At 39.5% G+C, this 19,097-nt stretch overlaps 1 protein-coding gene across 2 annotated transcripts in view; it reads right to left on the bottom strand.

Annotated features, from left to right (window-relative positions):
- The window catches only part of METRNL (meteorin like, glial cell differentiation regulator), a 35,057-nt gene extending 30,840 nt beyond the window's left edge, over nt 1–4,217 (bottom strand). Inside the window, exon 1 of one of the 2 annotated variants that reach the window (XM_034408396.3) lies at nt 3,475–4,217. In XM_034408396.3, the coding sequence (XP_034264287.1) occupies nt 3,475–3,605 (131 nt within the window). In that variant the 5' untranslated portion in view covers nt 3,606–4,217. Of the gene's footprint in view, nt 1–2,634; nt 2,969–3,474 lie in introns of those variants that run through there. The other variant, XM_087887252.1, reaches the window with a different exon arrangement.
- Nucleotides 4,218–19,097: the final 14,880 nt, after the last annotated feature.

Here is a 19,097-nt window from a genome sequence, read left to right as displayed (position 1 = left end):
ACATCTGATGTTTTCTTGTGCAATTGCAAGTGTCAGCAAGCATGCGTCATTCCCCGAAACTAAAATATTTAATGACAGATTGAGGAGGGGGGAAGTATTGAGTAAGCCAATAACAGGGAAGTGAGTCATGCTGCTCACACACATCCCTTGTGGCTGGCATTCAGGACACTGACAAGCCCAGAAGAGAGACTTCATTCATCAGTAGAGTAATATATTAATGGTTTAGTGTTGCAGCTGAGAGACAGATATAAATCGGGAATACTGCCTCTGTCTTTTATTTTATGAAGTGAGTTAAAGCAAGTCATGCTCTTTAGGTTGCTCCTCCCCCAAATAATATTTCCATTTCATTTATGGAAATATGGTTGCCACTAATTTTAGGAAGAGATAAGCCAAACAACGATATGACCTTACCCCCACACAATCTCCTTTTAATAATCACACCCAAATCAAATGTGGTATTTTTAAAAGAGATCTTGGGAGAAATCTACAAGCCAATGCCCATTTTCAAAAAAGGGGCACATATGTGATCAAATTCATGCATACACATTTATGAACTTCAATTAAAAGGAAAATCAGGCATGAAAGACATTGTTCATTCAATACATGAACAAACAGAAGATGGTTCCAAGAATTTTTGGTCTGGAATATCTTTGGTCTAATAAGGACACTGAGACACAATGTCTTTAACATACTTTCAACATCTATAATTATAGATATACAAAATAAGTTCAAGTAAACTTGTGAATCATAAGAAGTATAGATTCTTGATTCAGTGGCCACAGCAATTTCTGGGTAGGAGTCCACAACTAATTTCGAGCAATAAATCATACTGGTGTTGAGAGAAGTTGGTTCTACCGTGATTACAACTCTGCTGCCTAAGAATTGTTTGCTTTGTTACACAAAGCAATTGTAGCAAATCATACCAACAGGAATGTGGCAGCAAAACTTTAGATGGTTCCCTATATTAGCTGAAGTTCGTTTTAGGTCCAGGTCTTGTAAAGTTATCTGATGACATTCAACAAGTTTTCCATGCCACTATTTTCAGGGACTTATCTTTCTAGATAATGGAATTATTTTGCTACACGGCATGTGACAATTCTTAACAGGTGAGATAATCTGTGATAGCTAGAGGTCAACCTTTCTCCAAAGGATTTCCAAAAAGGATTCTCTCTTCCATAAAACAAAGCAAAAAAAACACACACACCCCTCTGAAAAATCTGACTCCCACCATTTAAGCCTGGGGCTACTGCCCTGATATTGCCTCCAGTTTCCATTCATTTAAACTTTCCAGTTTGCATAAATTCGAAGAAATCATTCACTGTCCTTCTACTTGTTTAAAAATAAATTGCTTTGTAAACTTCAGATACAGGTTGCAGATGCACATCACTTAGCCATGGATTAATGACTAAATGAAAGCCTTTTCAGCTCTACAGAAGATTTCTGAAAACCATAGAACAGATTTAAAGTACAGATAGCCCTTAACTTATGACCACAATTGAGCCCAACATTTATGTTGCTAAGCGAGACATTTGAGTTTGCTCCATTTTACGACTTTCCTTGCCACATTTGATTGTTACGTGAATCTGGCTACCCCATTGACTTCTGCTTGTCAGAAGGTCGCAAAAGGGGATCACATAACCCCAGGATACTGCAACGGTCATAACTATAAGCCAATTGCCAAGCATCTGAATTTTGATCACCTGTCAGTAGGGATGCTGCTATGGTTAAGTGTGAAAAACAGTCATAAGTCTTGTTGTAACTGAACATTCATTAAACGAGTTGAGGACCACCTGTATTACTGAAGAGGTGGGGGGGCGGGAAGAGTCAGACACAAGAGAGAAAAATGTAGAGGCCAAGGAGTTTTAAAGATTTCACAAGCATGAGGATTAACATAGCTGTGGCAAACTAAGGAATTATGGCCAAGAGCTTTCTGTTAGCAATCCTGATTAAAATCTAAAGTAGCAGCGGTGACGTTATGCCACAGGTGTAAGAGAGACAGAGGCTCAGCTCAGAACATTTAGGAGATGTTAGTTGTTATACAATATAGCAGGTGAACTCCAAAGGAACTCAGGAGAACGTTAACCACCCTCTCTCTGGAGACCTCCTTGCCCACGCATAGGCATGCCAGTTTTACGGTTTCCAGGGAACAACTTCAAAACGTATACAGCAAACGTCCAGGTTTCCAATCTTAATAAACAATCTCCCCACCCCCAGTAAACCCAAAAACCCAACTTCAGTAATCCCAAGGCGTTTTGAGGAAATAAACAAGCCCGGCGCTAATTCAGGTATTAATGAAAAAGGCAGGTCTATTGGGGTTTATTTCCTCTTCCCTCCCCCCCCCCAAAAAATAGCTAAACGCTGCCAAAAGGGAGAGAGCGAGGGAGCGTCACAAGTTTGATAAGGGCGAAACAATCTTTAAACATTCGCAAACACGCAGATTATAAACCCTTATCCGTTTCTTCCCCCCCCCCCCCAATCTCTAGGGCGGCTGAGAAAAAGCCTACCCGAGTTACGCTGAAGTTAGTACCAAAAAAAAGAAGTTAGGAGGAGGTCACCAAGTTTAAAGTGTGTTATTCTGGTGTTGAGTTGCACAGATGTGGAAGGGTGCTGCGGTGGTCAGGAGAGAAACTTTACCTTTGTCTGTTGAGCGCTCTCCGGCTTCCTCCCCCCCCCCCCTTCGCTCGTTGCTTTGGCAATATACTCATCCTGAACACTCCTGGAATGTTAATCAAACTGTCCCTCTCCTTCTTCCTTCCAATAAATCAGAGCAAACAGCCGAAGGGTGGATTTCTTTTATCCCCCCTTGCAAACAATCAAATCCATGTGTCCCGGAGCTTCTGGAGCTAGCAAGCCCACACGGAACTATGCGCCCCCCTCCTGCCTTCCCTTTCCGAACGAAACTTCTCCGAAGAGCGGTTTCGACGACGGCTAAGATTCAACACACAAACACGCTAAATCCCAAACACGCACACCCGGCAGTTCTGGGATGAAGTGGGGGGAGCGGGAGTGGGGGAGGAAGAGAACCAGCCCTCCTGGATCCAAGATTCCCAAGCCTGGCATTCGTTTCGCTGTGAACCCCACTCAAACTCTCACGATCGCAACAGAAGGGGGAAAAGGCTTTAAGGGGGAAAAGAAAAAAGAAAAACGACCCTCCACAAAGTAGGGTTTCATCTCTCATCCAGCCCCCCCCCCACCTCCATAAGAGGAAGGAAAGATCCCCAAAGGGTCCTCGCTCTCTTTAAAAGCAGCGTTAATCGCCTCCGATTTAGCAACGCCAACCCAGAGAGAATCGGATCGAGCAAGGGAGTGTGGGGAGGTGTCCTGAAGTCTAGATTCCTCAGGAGCGCACCTTGGGAAGCAAGATCCCAGGAACGGGGATATGCCCGGACAAAGACCCAACCTTTGGAAACACACCTTACAGAGGTGGCAACTCCTCCAAACCTCACGCAGCCCCTCGCCCGGCGAGCTTCTTACCTTCCTCTCCAACTGCACAAGTCGCTCGAGTATTGCGCCGTGCAGCCCCTGTCCAGTACCAAAAAGCCCAGCAGCAGCAACAGAGGTGACGGCGGCGGGAGCAGCAGCCCGGGCGCCGGGGCTCTCCGCATGATCCCCGCCGGGCTACCCTAGAAAGGATCCAGCAGAGGAGGGAAAAGAGGAGAGCTCCCGTAGCCTGCGCTTACATGGCGAGAGCAAACCGGAGCCGGAGCAAACCGCTAACACGAGCCCATCCCCGCCGTCCGGCCACTCGGCTCAACAGTGCCCTCGTTCTCCTAGCCGGCGCTCGCTCCGCGTCCCAAGCTTAGTGGAGGGCGGGGAGCCGCTGCGCCTCGGAAACCACCCACTCCAGAGACCGCGGCTAAAACCGGCAATGGATTTCTTTTTTTTTACGGAGCGGATTCCGCGCCCTCCTGGCCTCCTTAACTTTGCTTTTCTAACTAAACCCGAAAAAAGTTCTTTCTGTTTTCAGAGTGACGGCAGCCAGTTGAATACAACTACCGACGGCTTTCCTTATGGGGGAACTTCGCAGGCCCTCTATAGCGAATTTTAAACGTTCACTGCTCCTGTTTTGGGTGTTTAAGAAAGAGGAAGCTAAGAACATTGGAACTTCTGCTAGGAGTGTTTCTCGTTTTTTTAAAAAAATCGCACGTTGTTTAAAATAATAAAATTCAAGGCAGTCTATGATGTGGGACGTGTGGAAGGGAGAAGCTTTGACATTTAAAAAAAAAAAATCGAGAAGCGACTGTGAAGAGGGGGAAATGCATGCTGAGGGGGAAATGCATGCCAACTCATACCTTCCCTTGGTACAAGTAGGGCAAGACTGAGGCCAAAATCCAGGCCTGCACATCACAAATGTCCAGACAGCAGACAAGGGTCAGGACTCAGAAGCAAAGAAGTCCATCCCAGACATACAAAAGCCCAGTAGGGTAACGCTAGTAATTAAAGCTTTAAAGATACTTCTCACTTTTAGTACTTCTACAGTAACTATACAGTATATAGAATGTACCAAACGTTAGGCCCCATAGACTGCTTGTTATATAAATGACATTAAGTATTTGAATTAGTTGCCACTTCCTTCCAAACATTTCCTTACTTGCTAACACGAGGCCTTTGAATATTTTTAACTACAGTAACATTTTCTCTGGAAAAAAAGTTAATAAATATATTATTATGATTGGCATATGGGGACAGAGGATTTGATATATCCCTCATATTCTCCTTTTTAGAAAAAAATGATTTGTTGTACCCTAGCGAATGTTTTAAGCATGAAGGCCACTGCAGAGTAAACTCTCTTATATCCCTGAAGACCTGATGGTGCCAAGGTTAAATAAGTATAAAAAATGAAATTGCTCAATGCCTTTCAACTTTTTAAAAAAGGGTTGTATATAGAAGCAGTTGTAATGCTGAGGAGACTCCCAGGCAGGGGTCCAGATCCAATTACAGGTAGCCCTTGACTAACTACAGTTCATTTAGTAACTGTTTGAAGTTACAACAGCACTGAAAAAAGTGACAAACCTGTTTTTTACACTTACAACCATTACAAACTGACAGGCTGAAGATTGACTCAGCCTTCCATCTTTCCCAGATTGTTGGGGGCATTAATGCTGACACTGTAAACCGCTTCAGAGAATGCTGTAAAGTACTATGGAATAGTATATAAATATAAGTGCTATTGCAGCAATGGTGGGTTGCTTCCAGTTCAGTCCGGTTCTTGCGAACTGGTAGTAACGGCGGCAGGAGGCTCCGTCCACCTGCCCTGACGTCATCATGAATGATCTGCACGTGTGCAGAAGCTCCCATTGTGAACCAGTAGCGGAGGTAAGTGGAACCCACCCCTGTATTGCAACATCCCCATGGTCATGGGTTCAAAATTGAGGTACTTGTCAAATGACTCAGATTTATGTCCTGGGGTCATGTGATCATCTTTGCTTCTGACAAGCAAAGTCAATGGGGAAGCCAGATTCACTTAATTAACTGCAGTGATTCACTTAACAACTATGGCAAAAAAAGGTTGTAAAATTGGACAAAATTCATTTAACAGCTGTCTCGCTTAGCAATAGAAATTTTGGGCTCAGTTGTGGTCTTAAGTCGAGAACTACCTGCATTAACTAAACTGATCCCTCTTGCAACATGTGATCAAATCCCAGTGGAGGGTTGCTTCCACTGTTCTGTGGCGCTGCAAAGTTTGGGAGGCCTTAGATGTTCACTGGGGGAGAGGGGGACAATTGATTCAGCGCATCTCTAAGCATTATATCTGGGCATCAGCATGCAGTTAAGGAGAAGTGGCTTGACAAGTTGCCACTCTGAAAAGCACCAGCACTTGAACACAAAACTGAGTGGGAAGAATGAAACTTTAGTGGAGAAAACAATGTCGTTTGTTGTGACATCATCGTGCAAATTATACTTATAAATTTGATAAATAAAACTATGTACTTGCCTTCGATTTTATAGCATGACTGATGTAAATCACTTAATGCATTGCTGAATGAGGCACATTTGATGACTGGCAGAGAAGTCTCAATTTACTGAACTTTACTCAGATTAAGATCTTCATTTTAAGAAACGCAACTCTGGATATCTCTCAGTATGCTCATGTATTACCCAGAAATGTCAGTTCATCAGATAAGATGTTCATTGGTAAATTGGTGAGAGGTTAGAATAAGCAGAATTGAATCTTCTGGCCTTTCTTCCAGCAAGTGTTATCCAATAGGGAAGGGAAGGCAGGTTCAATACCAGGGGTGAAATCCAGAAGGTTCTGACAGGTTCTGGAGAACCAGTCGTGGAAATTTTGAGTAGTTCGGAGAACCGGCAAATACCACCTCTGGCTGGCCCCAGAGTGGGGTGGAAATGGAGATTTTGCAGTATCCTTCCCCTGGAGTGGGGTGGGAATGGAGATTTTGCAGTATCCTTTCCCTGCCATACCCACCAAGCCACGCCCACAGAACCGGTAGTAAAAAAAAATTGGATTTCACCAAAGTTCAATACCATGTGGGAATCTGATGTTAGAATAAAACAGATCAGAATAATTGGTTTCCACTTGAAAGTACTATATTTCATTATAAGTATCATATTTACTTAGAAAGTACCTGCTAATTGCATCTATTTACTGTGCTTGCTAATTAAATCAACCACAAGTGGCTGGCCTCACTTTTTGTACTAACCTATACAGGTATCATAGTTCTTGCTTAATTTTCTTTTTTTTTAAATATTTTAATATTTTACTATAACACAATAAGACAAACACATGACATACAACTTATAAATATATCCTCTTTTTAACCAGTGTTAATTTTCATTCAGAATATTGTGTCATCCCAATCATTGCAATTCATAAACTCAGCTAATTCGACAAACTGTAGCTTCGCATGTGCTCATCAGTGAACAGATATTGATCTCTGCAGGAACAATTTATTAGTGGTAATCTGCAAAAAAATCTGATTCATCAAAGAGGCACATTCTATTTCAAGCTCAAACAGTAAACTCAATTTTTAATGAATAACAGGCAGGTACAGTTTCTGGGTCCATTTCGTCAAGGTCCACTTCTTCTGAATTATTTGTGAAGTGTATACAGCTTCTTCCTGGATATTTTTACTTATATTTCACTTATAATACATGTTTGTCCACACACCTATATAAACAGATTTCTGATGCAAGTTGAAATACAAGCCAGTTAAAGATCTGTTTCTGAACCTGGAGCAAGAAGACACTTAAAATAATGTTGATGCGGAATCTGAAATTATGCAGTTGTGACCATTTAAAATGTTAATTGTGCAATTAAATAGCATCAACAACATGCTATTTAAAGTTGGTCTTAATTTGTGCCTCAGTGCACCACACAAAAAACCTGATTGGCATTATTGTTTAATTATTGTTTAAAAGCATCCTGATGGATTCAACATAAATATGTATACTAAATAGGGGTTGGCATTGAATGGCAAAAGAAGATTTGGTGAAGTTGAACAAGTATGGCCAATTACACAATACCATTGTAAAGCTTAACTGGAGAAGGACAACGCTATTCTAACTTTTTTAACTGAACAGAGGTCTCAAAATACGTTAAAGGGAAGTGAGAACTACACATCCGTTTTTTAAGGACATTATATACAAAGGTTCTTTAGAGGTCTTTGGAAGGAAAGCTTATTCCTTCATTCGTGGAGCAATTGCTCACTAGGAAATGAAACCTGTTGCATATATTTAGAAATATAAACATTAATATTGCCATAATTAATATGTCTAAACTGTTGCTAGTGGATCAGATTGCATCAATTCTTAATAAGGTCACTGGAGGAGAAAGGACAAGATGTTTGAACTCTTTTTGTCCAGTTGGGGGAATGTTTAGGAGGAGATTGAGGAGATTCTTACATTATTTTTAACCTCTTTGGTAGTTTAAATTATCTATGTGTTTGCTTTTGTTTGCTACCAAACATCTAAGAGAAGCTGCATTTAATTCCCAGCATTGGCTGCCAATTTTCAACACTGTGATAGCAATAACATTTAAACTTATACTGTACATTGCTCTATAGTGCTTTACAACCCTCTCTAAGCAGTTAACATAGTTAGCATATTGCCCCCAACAATCTGGATCCTCATTTTACTGACCTCAGAAGGATGGAAGGCTGAGTCAACCTTGAGCTGGTCAGGATTAAACTCCTGGCAGTGGGCAGAGTTAGACTGCAATACTGCATTCTAACCATTCTAACCACAGTGCCACCATGGATGTTGGAAGGTATTGCAGAAACAAGACAAATGCTTGTAGGGGATGAAACTATTACTATCTATGTCACTGTGGCATGAATGCTGAACGGGTTTTTGTTTTAAAATCATACTAGATTGTTGAGAAAAGTGGGATTTAAATAACTGTAATAAAAGCAACAATAACAACAATTCAGACTATAAATCCCACACCTGGTGCTTTCAGTGACTTGCCAGCTGTGGATAATGAAGATTGTAGTCCAAGAAATATGGCAGGCACCACCTGAAAGAAGAGCTGAAGGAAAATCAAAGACTTATTACCACAATCCATAAATTCATATCTGAATTTAAATAAAGCAGTGCATGGCTTAGTATGTTTAAAATTAGAAATGTCACTCCCAAATAATATTTTCCAAGACGTGTCTTAAATTAGCTATTTCCAGGCAACTATGGAAGTCAAACTACTCAGTACTGTATCTTATTCTCATAGTACTGAAGTAGTAGTTGGGACTACAGGTAGTCCTCGACTTATGACTGCAATTGGGACCAGAATTTCTGTTGCTAAGCAAGGCAGTTGTTAAATGAGTCATGCCTAATTTTATCATCTTTTTTGCCATAGTTGTTAAGCAAATCATTGCAGTTGCTACGTGAATCTGGCTTTCCCCCATTGACTCTGCTTATTGGAAGTCAGCTTGGAAGGTCGCGCAAATAGTGATCACCTGATCTTGGAATACTGCAGCTATCATAAACTCCTGTACCTGAATTTTGAACATGTGACCCTGGGGACACTGTAAGACTTTTAAGTGTGAGAACCTGTTGTAAGTCACTTATTTCTGTTAACTTCAGTCACTAAAGAAATGGTTGTAAATTGAGGACTACCTGTATTACCTCCCACCAACACACAGATACTCCAAGATTGCCAGTAGCATCCCAAAGCTCATGAATACAGGGGGGGGGGAACTAACTGCAAAACTGCAATGTAGTTCATCAGCACTGGAGCTGTTTTGCAAAGAGCCCATTACACTCCTGGTGGTATTGTTAATACTTGTGAAATACAGGTTACCCTCTTCTGGTTTGTGGATTATGTTCCCATAGAGTTTATCATGGAATAGGCTTCAATCTTATAATTGTATGACCATCTATTTGTGGATTTTTTTTTCCATGTCAATTTTGTATTGCAAATTATGGTTTTTGTTTGTTTGAAAAACCAAATCAGTTGATTGCAAAGTTCCAATGTGGCTTACATTTAATTGCATCAAATGATAATGCAGTAGATGAAACATCTAATTACCAGACAAAAACAGTATCAAACAGCAGCATTCTGAGATGAAATATTGCACAATACTTTGTTTTCTTGGCCTTGTCTCATAATGTGAGCTTGCCTTCTCAGGACTTTAATTTTCTTTTCAAGAATGCTTTATAACCCACAAGAGTCTGGCTGTAAGAACGAGGAGGAGGAGGAGGAGGAGGAGGAGGAGGAGGAGAAAGAGGGAGAGGGAGAGGGAGAGGGAGAAGAAGCAGGAGAAGGAGAAGGAGAAGGAGGAGAAGGAGAAGAAAGTAAGCACAGTTTTTTAGTTACAAATAATATTACATATGTATTTACTTAGGGCAATGTTTCAGAGTTCACTTCTAAAAGGTTGCTTATCACAAACATCAGCCTATGTCATAATTCCAAATATTAAATAAACAGACCTGTTCACTTGAGTAGAATGCAAAGAAACTCTCATGCTTCCTTTCTTCAAAGTTTTCTGTGGAACTTTAATGAAACAAAGAAGGGCAGATCTAGAGATGCCTAGTTTGTCAAAGTTTCATAGAATCTTTTATATGCCTCTTATATTTTATACAGTAACACTCCTGTAAGTAAATCATTTGATCTTAAGAGCACTTGCTATCTGTATTTTTCCTGAATTTTTTCTACAAGTATACCTACAATCACATATAAACAAATGCACACAAAGGAAAGTCAGCAAAGCAGCAAGGAAGAAGGGTGTCTCCAAAGACTCAAAGAGCAACATCACAATCCAAACTATGGCCTTTTCATGCCTGCAGATATCCAGGCATCCCAAAATGGGATGTATTCCAAAGGTGTGGAATGCACGTGCTAGCTTACGTGCCGAACTAAGCTAAAGAGGATAAATTAATTCATTGGCAAATATTAAATGGGAACAGTGCAAGTTTTACTTTAACCACAAATATTTACAGAAAGAAAAATGGTTGATTAGCATGTTGCCACCATCGCTTTAACAATAGACTGGCATGTACCTACAGTAATCATGATGGAGCAAGGAAAGAATAATTGTGGTTCACCAATAAGGAATAGGAAGCTGGGGAAACTGTGGGACAGTCTTTCTGAAACATAAACAAAACAAGAGACTTTGGATTTTAAGGCCCAAAATAATATAATTAAAGCAGCCTGATGTGCTCCAGATTTATTAAAGTTGTATCTTTAATCATTTTTGCAAGTGACAATGGGAGTTACTGTTTAGCACATTAAAAGAGAACTAGATTGGGGAGGCTGAACATAAAGGATTTAATTTTTGAGGTGGCTTATAATAACTTGGAAATTCGAAATGATCACAGCTTCCCCTTTTACCAACATGGGTGTGTCTTGTTTGAAGGGGACTGAGAATTCCAATGTCTATTCCTGCTTGTTTTAAAAGATGTGTATACCAAGCATAATAGAGAAAGAGGACTTCGTGAATGGGAAGGTACATTATTATTATTATTATTATTATTATTATTATTATTATTATTATTCATACATTATTTTGTTTCAATACAATATTTGTGTAGTATTAATTATTGACATCCTATTTTTTAAATAAGTATTAAAAACATAGAAAAGAAAAATATTCTGTCAGTATTAACTACAATTTAAAATATCAATGTTACAAGCATGAAATTATTTGACTTTTTCATATTTTTCATATAAAATTAAGCCAGCAGTTTGATCCTGACTCGCTTAAGGTTAACTTAACCTGCCATCCTTCTGAGGTGGGTAAAATGAGGGCTCAGATTGTTGGGGACAATATGTTTACTCTGTAAACCACTTAGAGAGGCCTGTAAAGCACTATGAACTGGTACATAAATCTAAGTGCTATTGCTATAATATTAAAAAAGAGAAGAGAAGTCATTGCAGATTATATCCTAGAGTTTGTTGTACAATAAAGTTTATGTATGATCTTGAGCTACTTAGTATTGAAGTTTCCACTGTGTAATTGAGGAAGCTGCATATTATTAAGAATTATGTAATGAAGGAAACTCTAGATGTGTGATATAGGTTCAGCCCCTCTGCCCAATAGTGGCAAGATTGGAAACCAGAGATTGGGATTAGGAATACTTGGGTTGAGCTAGGTCCAGGAAGAAAGGCCACAGGAATCTCCACAGTATGCACAATCAATAATTTACAAATAATTATTCCATGAGCTTAAGGCTCTCCTCTGTTTTTCCCACAATAACCCCTTAAGTAGGTTGGACTGAAAGTGATCCAAAATCACCCAGTGAGATTCCAGGGATGAGGGTCAATTTGAACCTGACTTTCCCTGCTCATAGTCCATCACCTTAACCACTATACCACTGGTTCTTTTTACACAAAACACAAAGACTATGTGTGTCATAAAAAACCCTCCCATAAAACTCTAAATAAAGGGGAGGGGAGCTGAGTAGAGCAGAGAAGAGCTGGAAGCTTTTCATTTTTCACTTCATTTAGTATACTGTTTTAATCTAGTCAATTGTAGGTTATAGTTTAGCACAATGTATGAAACAAGCCAAGGTCCTTAGTGTATTCAGGATCAAATAAAATAAATGTATTACTGGCCTTATTCACATAACACATTAAAAGCTGAGTAAAACTGGTCTCTACTCATTCATGAACTAGCTGAAAACTAAATCAGGGTATATTTTGCTGTATCCACTGCCAATTCCTATTGCCTCCTTTCTAGTTTGAAGCCAAAAGGATTGCATCCACATCAGTGGTGGGTTGCTCTCAGTTCGCACCGGTTCACAAGAACTGGTAGTAAAAATTTGTAGTAGTTCGGAGAACCGGTAATAACATTGGCTGGCCACGCCCCCGAACCGGTCCCGGCCCGGTCGCCACTCCCTTACCCCGCCCACCTCATCAGAGGCTTTTTTTTTTTTACTTTTAAAAGCATTTTTTCTACAACCTTTTCAGCCAAAGAGGTTGTAGAAAGAAAAATGCCTTTAAAAGTCTCTGACGATCCCAGCTGAGTTGCCTGATCGTCAGAGGCTTCTAAAAGCATTTTTTTTCTGCAACCTCTTAAGATTGTAGAAAAAAGTTTTAAAAGTTACTTTTAAAAGTAAAAAAAAAAAAAAGTTGGCCACATCCATCCAGTCACATTACCCCCCACAAAGCCACACTCACAAAATAAGCCACGTCCACAGAACTGGTAGTAAAAAAATTTAGAACCCACCCCAATCCACATCTGTCACTCTGTCTACCTACCTACCTGCCTGACCTACCTGCCTGACCTACCTACCTACCTACCTACCTACTTGATTTAGGCACTGCCCAACTCCAGACTGAACCTGGGCAGGTCACAATATAAGAATAAGATTAAAAAATGTGTGGTCTATGCAGAAGACACAGTCAATGAAAAGATGAATCTGCCCCACAACACATTCAAAGAGGGTTCCAACTTGGCCCAGCCTGGGAGAAGGGCTAGGTCTTTTAACCCTCGAACATCATTATGATGGGATTCACCTTGATCTTGGGATGGGGTGGGCAGAGGGCAGATGTGCAACAGAGTGTAGGAAGTTAGCACTCACCCCTCTCCTAGAAAAATAAAATATTTTAGGATATACTAAAAAGGCAGAATATTTTCCCTAAAAGAGAATAGAAACTCAGAGAAGCAGAAACTCAGTCCCCCACTTTTGTTAATGGGCCATTAAGTCCTGAGCCAGTCTAAAATACATAACAAAGATCTACCTCCTTCAGGTAGAGCCATTTAATTGACTTTATTGCACCACCCACCAGTTTCAACCAAACTTGGCACACAGACAACCTAAAAGGCTAGCTATGACCTCTGGCAGCAACCAATCAGGATACTCTCCCAGGAAGTTCAGAGCCCAGAGAGGGCATAAAAGCCAGGGAATCGCAGCATCTCTGGCCCATTTCTCTTCAGGAACTCAAACCATGTGATCCTGTCCACCATTAAATCATCTTTCCAAGCAGTCTCCATGTTTCCAGTGTCTTTTTCCCCACTTGGAGCTGAACCCAGAAGAATATTTCTTCCAACAAGAGAAGGCACACGTCTTAGGTTCCAATATATAATTCTATTTAATTGAGAGAGAGAAAGAGAGCACCAGCAGTGTTTGTTTGAACTGGCCAGACAGAAAACAGAAGACAGGCAGTTCCTCACGTAACCAAGCTCTATGCCATTTAAGACTTTAGTCATAACTAGCACCTTGAACCATACCTGGAAACAAAATGGCAACCAGTGTGGCTCACAAAGCAGGGATTCACATGACCACAGCAATGCATGACCTCAGTGGCTGCATCACTGCATCCTGGCCCAGTGGAATCTTCTGAATGGTCTTCAAGGCCAGCTCCATGTAGAGTATATTGCAATATACTCTACATGGAGTATATTACTCCATGTAGAGTATATTGCAGTAGTCAAGCTATGAGGTGACCAAGGCATGAGTTCTTTTTTTCTGAGTGACATCCTGATCCAGGAAATGGTGTGACTGTTGTACCGGATGGAGCTGTGCAAAGGTTTTCCTGGCCACAGCTGCCACCTGATAATTGAGGGGAGTTGTGAGTCCAGCGAAACCCCCAGATTGTACTACACATTTGCATGGGGAAATGCAAGCTTTTCTGCACAGGGACAACTGGTTTCCACTGCTCTATTTTGCCAGCTTTACTGGCAGTGGTTTTGATAGATATCTGAACCTTAAGCAAGCACCATTTGTCTAAGACCAACCACTTGGTATGAAATACTACGGATGTTTGCAGATTGGCATCCTCTGTTTAAACCTAGGCATTATGATGGAAAAACTATTAACTATAGGTGGTACGTTAACTGTGATTTATTGGTTAAGCAGCACTTAATGTGGCCTGATGTTTATCTGTATCTAAATAGTTAGCTGATGGTGATGGAAAAATGTTACTGCAGGAATGGTACTAAAATGGAACTACTTCTTCACTGCTCCATTTTAGTCTTTAATTCTTAGAAGTATACCAAAGAGAGGAGGCAAAGGATTAGCCTCTCTCTATCCTGTACAGAGTAGATTGATCTTAATTCAGCTACTGTACAGTTTTTATTTTGCTTGTTTCAGTTGCATACTAAATGAATAAAAATAAATAAATGAATAACTGGCTGACCAATCTAGTAAATCCAGCTAGCATTCAATTTGCTGTTGCACTAACTAAAAAAGATAAGGGTTTGTGGTTCCATAGATGAATGCATGGATAGATGGATGGACGAAAGAACAAATAGTCTGGATACATATTTTTCCAATAAGGATAAATCTGCTTTTTATTTTCTTTAGTCCAGATAGAAATGGGTTGTTCATGGTAGGTGAGCAACTCACTTAAGAAAACCTTAGGTAAGAATTAAAAAGTTGTTTGAATGTGCTCCATGCCATGTTTAGTGTGTTTCATGAACTCAGTCAATACCTTGATTTTTAGAAAATAGGATTGTCCTGAAAAATCATAGGGTTTTGATTGAATAAAAAGTAGCTTGTTAACCATTAATAATCATACTAGATGAGCTCAAAGCCCCAGCTAGTCTAGAAAGTAGTTAACCATTGTTGGAAAAGGAATGCTGGAATATGTGGAGTCTGATCTGTCAGGATTTTACACGAATACTTGAATGTGTAGGCTAATGGTTTGCTCCAAACCTCAAATCAATTTTGCTTGCAGTTCGCAAAAATTGTTTGTAAGAAAGATCCATATTAGTCTCTGCAGAGATATTAATGATTTAGATGTGTACGTATGTCTGTATATATATTTATGTGTATAATGTTATTCCTTCCCTTGGAAACTTTATTTTAGCAAAGATGACCTGTACATTAAAAACAAGATAACCTACAGTTAACCTTGCATCTAATAAACATTAATTTCCTGTTTTACAAACCATTTATGGGGCTGTTAAAACAGATATTTATCTTGATGCACATCCTCTTGGCAGACTTAATTTTTCATTTGCTGCAAAATATCCAGCCGGCATAGATATTGACAATACAACCGGCAGACTTCAATATAAGAGTTCAGAAGTGTGGCAAATAAACAAGGTATTGCAAATCCTGATCTGGGCAGGAAGCTCTTATAATCAAAGACCAAGAGACAAATCCAGCTCATGAAGTTACACTGAAAGCCAGATCCCAGGATTTTGACACAATAAAAGCAAGAGTAAGCTAAACAAATCTGATACTTAACCAAAATAGAGTCAGCATGCAGTCAGAATTAGGGAAAAAATTATATAATATAAGAGTTGCAACATCAGAAAGCAAAACAATTTTGGCAGGCAATTAGAATACAAATAGAAGAAATCATACACCAAAAAATAGAAATGAGGCCAGAAACCTTTTTATTAGGAATAATAACAGGACAATACGAAAAAGAAATAAAATACTTAATTATTCATATACTAAAGGCAGCATGAATAGTTTTTGCCCAGAATTGGAAGAATGAGGATATACCAACAGAAGATAAAATAATTAGTAAAATTATGGAATGTGCAGAAATGGACAAACTCACAAAGGAAATACAGGAAAAGGAGGAAACAGACTATTATTTAGTATGGCAGAAATGGTATAACTGGTTGGAGAAGAAGAAAGGAAAAAAGGACATGGATATAAATGAGAAGATAAAAATTATAGATAAGAAATTAAGTACCAATTAAAGAAAATAGTAAATTAAATATGTAGATTAAGAAAATGCGAAGAGATGATGTACTAGGAATATAGATACAAGAGATATATTAGAAAAAGATAGAGAAAAGGTATAAATATAAATACAGATTACTGATGTGATAAGTTTAAAAAGAAGATGTAAAGATTTGATTTATGTTTATTTGTTTTGTATGTTTTGTTGTTGTTTGTATGTTTATTTGTACTTTTTAATAATAAATAATTTAAATTTTTTTTAAAAAAGTTGCAACGTTATGAGATTGAAAAAAATATTTTTGCATCTAAACAGGATTATAAATTTGTTCAATGAGTTTGGAATTCTTTATTTCTCTTTTCAAAGCATGGCTGAAAAGTACCAGCCAAATTCAGATATTTGTAATACTGTGTAGATGCTGGTTAGAATCAAGGGACTAAGTATTTTAGCATTGCCACCAGGGATTATTTCCGGGCCTTTAATCTCGTTAATCTCTGGCAAAAGAGTACTTTTAATTTAGGTCTAAAAGAGTGCCCATAGATTTACTGTCAATACTTTTTCTTTAAAATCCTCTGCTAGAATTATTTTGTTGGTCGAGTACTTTCAAACCTTTTTATTCTTCAAAACCATCATTTGCACAGCTGGAGGAATCAGTCATGGAGAAAGCAGAATGCAAGGATAATCTCTTTGCAGCTTCGTTTTTCTAGTACTCTTAGCTCCAAATGTGGTGATGAAGTTGACTGGAAAGTTTGAAAGTTAAAACCCTAACATTTCAAGAGAGACCTCAGTTGGCGGAAGGCCAAAGTAGACCTCTGAACTACCTGGAACAAAATATGAAGATGAGGCCAGCATTAGGGATTATTGTCTTTAACCTGGCCTGGACAATTGTTATTAAAATATGGTCTTCCTATAATTGTATTTTGGGAGACTGAGATAGATGGTGATTGATGCAGAATGTAGCCACTAGATCGATCAATACAGTCTCAAAGGGAAGATTGTGTCAGGGTTGCTGTTAGGCATGGAGCCATTTTCAAAGTATAATTTTTGCAGGATCCAATCTGGGCAGGAATGTGGGAGAGAGAGAGATTCCCTGAAGATGGGATCAAGCACAAGCCCAAAAGTTTGTAAGATTAAACCTCTGGTCCCGGTGACTGACCCAGATTGGATCGTGCAACATTATCCTGAGACACATATATTTGCCTTCATTTGTATAATTTTTGGTTAAACAGCTTGGCACTGGCTTACTGGAAAATTGCTTTCTTCCACTGTAAGCCTGTCTGATCCTTATAGTCTCCAGAAAATGCCTTGTGGACTGCCCTGACCTGCTATTGAGTGAAATCTCTCTACTGAGCTTAAACAGCTTTGAGTAGCAAGTATCTGTGCATGAATTAAAAATAGTTTTGCTTTAGTGTATATCATGCCATTATGAAGTGCACTTTATGGTTCATTAGGCTGTACTGTTCTAGCTATTGTGGTTTATTCCAACTGTATACAATAAATTATGTTTAAATAATGATTTACCATGTGTGAACCCAGTTTGTAGCTTATTCGTTTTTAAACAAAATACACTATTTCTATGAAAATAGAATCCCACTTTCTTTGTCAGACCCTTTTTTACAGAGTTTATAGATGGAAGATAAATTAAACATCTATACTATAGTCTGTGAAGTTTCACCATAGCAAACATTACATAATCCTTGGTCAAGTACTTCACCAATGACAAACATCACATGAGCCATAATTACTTGTAAAACATTTCTGAAACAGAAGTTACAATATGATGATTATCTGTAAGGCAATGTTTAGATATCATAATGAAGGGTTGTTTTTCACCATGGGAGACATTTCTGTCTCAGTCAAGTCAAGATTAATTTCTAGAAACCAGAAATATTGCTCATCTTTGTTTGCTAAGCATTGCCAGATTTTGTTTTCTTTTTTCAGCATTCTCTACTACAAAGGTAATTGAATTATACTGTGTTTTTTTTTATCAAACTCTGAGGTTTTTTTGTCATGACCATTGCTCTCTGTTGCATTCCTTTCCATTTGATTGTGCTGTTTTGTTTTAGGCATTCAGATTTCCAAAATCATATCGGGTTTTAAAAGAGAGATTGGACAGCCACCCCTCATGGTTTAAATGGTTTTTCAGAATCCTGAGGGTTGGACCAGATGATACTTACAGTCCTTTCCAACTCTACAATTTGATAATTCTTCATTTTTCTATATGTATCTACTGAATTATTGCATGTTGTGTTCATGAAAGGATTCTTGTGCATGATAGAAAGATATCTTCATATGTTGTAATATGTAAAATGGAAATAAATGAGTGGGGTTAATCCAGTGGTGGGTTGCTACCGGTTCTCCCCGGATCAAGTGAACCAGTAGCAGTGACGGCAGGAGGCTCCACCCATCCGCCTGGATGCTTCTGCACATGTGCAGGAGTGTTGTACGCGTGCACATGAGCGCACACCAGAGATGGGTTTCAGCAGGTTTTGACTAGTTCTGGAGAACCGGTAGTAAAAATTCTGACTGGCCCCACCCCCATCTATTCTCTGCCTCCCAAGTCCCAGCTGATCAGGAGGAAATGGGGATTTTGCAGTAACCTTCCCCTGGATTGGGGAGGGAATGGAGATTTTACAGTATCCTTCCCCTGCCACGCCCACCAAGCCATGCCACCCTCACCAAGCCACACCTATAGAACCGGTAGTAAAAAAATTTGAAACCCACCACTGGTGCACACCCACAAGCAAACTGGTAGCGATGGGTTTTCAAACCCACCACTGGGTTAACCCAACAGTATGCACACCACACTTCAGATTTAGAGGCAAAATAAGATGTTCTGAAACATGCTAAGGCATGCCCATGTAACTTTTGGCAACTCTTTGAACCAAACGTAACATTTCCTAGAATTATGCTGCTATTGTTGCTGCTATGGAACACAGCAATGTGAGCCCAGTTTAAGGAGTTGCAGAAATTGTGTACACATTAGGCTCCTCACTCTAGGAAGAGGTTTCGGTTTCCCAACTTCAGATGGCTTAACATGGCTGCTAGGCTTAGACTCCGC

This window comes from Pantherophis guttatus, chromosome 2 (assembly GCF_059756535.1).
Source record: "Pantherophis guttatus breed Tessera chromosome 2, ASM5975653v1, whole genome shotgun sequence".
Classification (NCBI taxonomy): domain Eukaryota; kingdom Metazoa; phylum Chordata; class Lepidosauria; order Squamata; family Colubridae; genus Pantherophis; species Pantherophis guttatus.
This window is presented reverse-complemented; position numbering and strand designations above follow the sequence as displayed.